The sequence below is a fragment of the Erpetoichthys calabaricus genome, chromosome 1 (assembly GCF_900747795.2).
Source record: "Erpetoichthys calabaricus chromosome 1, fErpCal1.3, whole genome shotgun sequence".
In the NCBI taxonomy this organism is placed as follows: Eukaryota; Metazoa; Chordata; class Cladistia; order Polypteriformes; family Polypteridae; genus Erpetoichthys; species Erpetoichthys calabaricus.
The window spans coordinates 348,771,427-348,775,424 of record NC_041394.2 but is presented as its reverse complement, the minus strand read 5'-3'; the positions used below and the strand labels follow the sequence as shown (position 1 = coordinate 348,775,424).

At 40.5% G+C, this 3,998-nt stretch overlaps 1 protein-coding gene across 1 annotated transcript; it reads right to left on the bottom strand.

Moving 5' to 3' along the window:
- Positions 1-1,103: 1,103 nt before the first annotated feature.
- On the bottom strand, positions 1,104-2,426 carry LOC127527734 (piggyBac transposable element-derived protein 4-like; the record flags this gene model as incomplete). Its single annotated transcript, XM_051927416.1, has 1 exon — positions 1,104-2,426. A coding segment is annotated over one exon (1,323 nt), but the record flags the coding sequence as incomplete, so codon positions are not given.
- Between the last annotated feature and the right edge of the window lie 1,572 nt (positions 2,427-3,998).

Below are 3,998 nucleotides of genomic sequence, written 5' to 3'. Positions count from 1 at the left end.
GTATAGTATATAAGTTAGAAAATGATAGAACTTTCTTGCTATAACTAAGATACAGTGTGCTAATTGAGTCAGGTGATGTTTAGAATAGGTGGTCCCAGTACACAGGGACTTAAAAGACCCATTTTCAGCATAGAAATAGGACAGGCATACAGTTTTCTGACCATTTTGAAATGGTTCAGAAACGTTTTGAAGTGATTTGTAGCGATTTGAAATGTAATAAGATTTAACCTTCCTCTTGTGTTAGCTTTCTGTTATCATCTCTTATGTTAACGGGTCGGTTTTCACCCATGTATTAAATCAGCTATAAAATACACTAAAAACAATAAGCTATCATCCAATTTGTTTCTCATCTCTTGATTACCTTGTTAGGCTTCCTTATCCATGAAAATGTTGGTTTTAATATTTTTGGTGTGGGCCTCTGGGCCTTTTTTTGTCAGTATACCCCTTGATTTCAATTTAAAAAAATGGTAAAATGAACCTCAAGAGAATCATATTAATAAATAAAAGGTTCTTGTGTTACCTGACTAATACTGAGGGGTATAGAACACATCTCTTAAATAAATTTGTTTTATTTATTTTTTCATTTTAATATTAATAACTAAAGTGACATCTATGGTGTTACGGTCAATTTCGACCCATAGATATTTACATCAAGAAAAGGCAAAAAAATATTTTTTTCAGCAATAGAACTTTAATATAAACTGAAAAAAATGAAAAGCAGAACAGGTCATGACACAAAATATTTATTTGCATGGTCAAATAAACAAAAACCAATCAAGAAAATCAAACAAATAGAAATCAATTACAAGTTCCAAAACTAATACAAAGCTAAATCAGAATAAAAACCTCTGTGTGCAAGAACATGCTTGTGTATGTGTGTGTTTAGAGGCATGTGTGGCAAAAAGTGACACTTTTTGAGTGTTCTTTGCAGAGATATTTCTTGCAGTTGAAACACAATACATTTGTCTTTCTGTCCTTACTTCTTGGGCAGACCTGACACCTCTTTCTTTTCGAATCAGGCGGCCTGACTGGGGTTGGTTCTGTTTCGGTTGGTGTTGAGGCAGGGCTGTCTGAGGAGGATGCTGATGCAGATTCTCTCTGTGTTGCTGATGGTGAGGATGGAGTGCTGGGTGAGCTCTGCAGCTGTCTGGGTCTCGGGGCACCCGTTCCCTTCGCCTAATGTGTGGCTTGACAAGGGAATTTCCCAACTCCTCAAGAAACAGTCTCCGCTTGTTTTTTTTGGTTGAGTTCCACCCTTGGTGGATGTGGCTCCACAACACAAATGCATTATATGCAGACACATCAAGGATGTTGTAAAACACAACCATTGGCCATCTTCTGGTCATTCGCTGGCATGTGTATGTGGCTGTCAGCTTGTCCAGGTTGTCCACTCCTCCTTTGTTTTTGTTATAGTTGTGGATAATTGTCAGCTTTTTGTCACTTCCTGATGATACAGCTGCGTCTTTGTGAAGAGTCGACATGAGTATCACATTCCGGTTTCTTTTTGGACAATATGAGACAACAGTGGTGGTGTCTGTAAAAGCAAACTTTGAGGAAAGTGGAGCCCTGCCCTTCACCTGCAAGATTTCAGCAGGCAATTCAGGTTTATTTTTCTTCACTGTTCCTACCATGGTAAGTTTCCTCTTGAGAAGTTCTTGTCCGAGGTCATAGCTGGTAAAAAAATTGTCACAAGTGATATTGTGACCCTGCAGTCCAGTGGTCATATCGAGGACCACACGTTTTCCTTGGTTTTTCTCAGGGATGCCACTCGCAGCTTTGCCTGTGTAAATCTGTAGATTCCAGGCATAGCTGGTTCTTGCGTCACAGGCTGCCCGGATTTTTATGCCGTATTTCCCTGGCTTACTGGGTATGTATTGCCGGAAGGGGCATTTTCCTCGAAAAGGGACAAGACGTTCATCCACTGTCACCTCTGGCCCTGGGTTGAACATCAGCGGAAGGAGCTGCACCCATCTCTCCCAGACATCCCTGATGGGACCAAGCTTGTCAGATCTCACTCTGGTCTCTCTGTTGTCAAATCTGAGGACTCTTGATATCATTTGAAATGTCTGAAGTGACATTATTGCCCGGAAAATATTTCTGCCTGTTGATGCGTCCCATAGACTATCAGTGGCCTCATTGCAGGATCTGTACACTCCAGCAAGAAGAGGAACACCAATGAAAGCATCCAGGTATTCCTCATCAATGTCTTTCCACATGTCGCCATGGACTTTTTTTCCTTCAAGGTTCGTCATAGTAATGATGATTCTTTTTAGTGACAATGGCATAAATAGCTCAAAACATGTTTTGATGTCACTGACTCTGGTCAGAGCAAACCTTGTGATTCCAGGGGTCATTTTGATGACATTTGCAGCAGCTGCCCTGCCATGTACATCATGAGGTACTGAGCTCCAAAAGATCTTACCATTTTTAGACTTGAATCTTTCAGCAGGAGCAGCTTCAGCACCAGTGACCTCCTCATCCGACTCATCAGATGTGTCTGTGTCTTCTGGATGATACTCCACATTGTCTTCCTCCTCAGAAACCTGCTCATCTGAATCGCTATGCTGCTCTGTGTCCTCTCCTTCATTTTCACCAAAAATATGATCCAGAACTTGGCTCACTGTAAATCTTCTTCTCATTTTTGCATGCTGCAAATTGTAAATGTGCACTCTGCAAGTCAAATGGCCACTCAAATGAGTGAATTCACCTCACATGTCTGGACTGCCCATCTTTGTGTGTTTTGTTTTTGTGCAGGTATACTGGAAAGCCACGCAAAATGAGAAAGCTCACATGATTAGGAGAGGAGCTGGTGGTCAGTGTGTCAGCTGACAGTGCACTTAGGATTTCAGTTTTGGCTCGAATTATTGCTTTATCATCGTATTATCATAACTGGGTCGAAACCGACCCTAACAACACAAAGGTCATACTTTCAACCAGAGCATTTTATAATTTAGTAAAAATATTTTTTTTTGCTTTATTTTGTTGAAATAGAGGTTCCTGACAAAGTCAAAAAGCCTTGATGCAATAAACAAATTTATGTGATTCTTGTATGCATTTAAAATTTAAAACGGGTCGGTGCAGACCCTAACACAAGAGGAAGGTTAAGTTTTGAATACCACTTCTATTAATAAGAACTCTATTTTTTGGTATTTTAATTTTCTTTGAATTTTAACTAAAATTTTTAAAAACAAAGATATTTTGTCTGTGGAATCATTTCAGCACATCAGGCTTTTGTTGAATCCCATTTTTTAAGTTAGAGCTGCTGAGTTTTGGTAATTTTAGGAAAACGCAGCTACAATGTGATTTGGTCTTGGAGGTCTTCCGCTGTGTGAGTGCCACGGAAGACAGACGGACAACCCGGCTGTACAATGTCATGGCTTCTCACCATTAGGGAAGTTGCCAAGGGATGGATGAGTAGAAGCAGGAGGCCCCCATACGCTAGGTGGCCGTGTTCTATTGGCAGCGTCCCAGTTTCGACACTCACAGGGGTTCATGGGAACAGGAGCCCGGCATTGCAACCATGTTGGGGTCCCTCGGTGTAGAAAGGGGGAGCTGTTGGGGGAAGATTGCCTTGGTTCTCAAACAACCCGGAAGTGTTACCCATAAGTAATGTCAAGTCCAGTATAAAAGAAGCCCACTGTCTTACCATGTGGAGTTGGTAGGCAGTGGGCAACAGTCAATGGGAGGCAGAAGGTGAAGAAAGAGTTACATTGTTTTGAATGATTGGCTGTGCTTCATTATATAATGTACTTGGTGAATTGAAAATCCATTATTTGAACCTATGATTATTGTGTTGGTCATTATTTGGTCTGGGTTTGGGGGTCAGTGGTGTCCTCTTCTGGTTACACCTGATAATATAATTATGTATAATTTGATTTGAATGTCTAACATTAGAACATCAAATGATTTGTCCAATGGGAAATTCATCCAGAGGTCCAGGAGAGATCTTCTCGGTTACACACTCAAGCTTAATTTATAAACATACAACAACAACAACA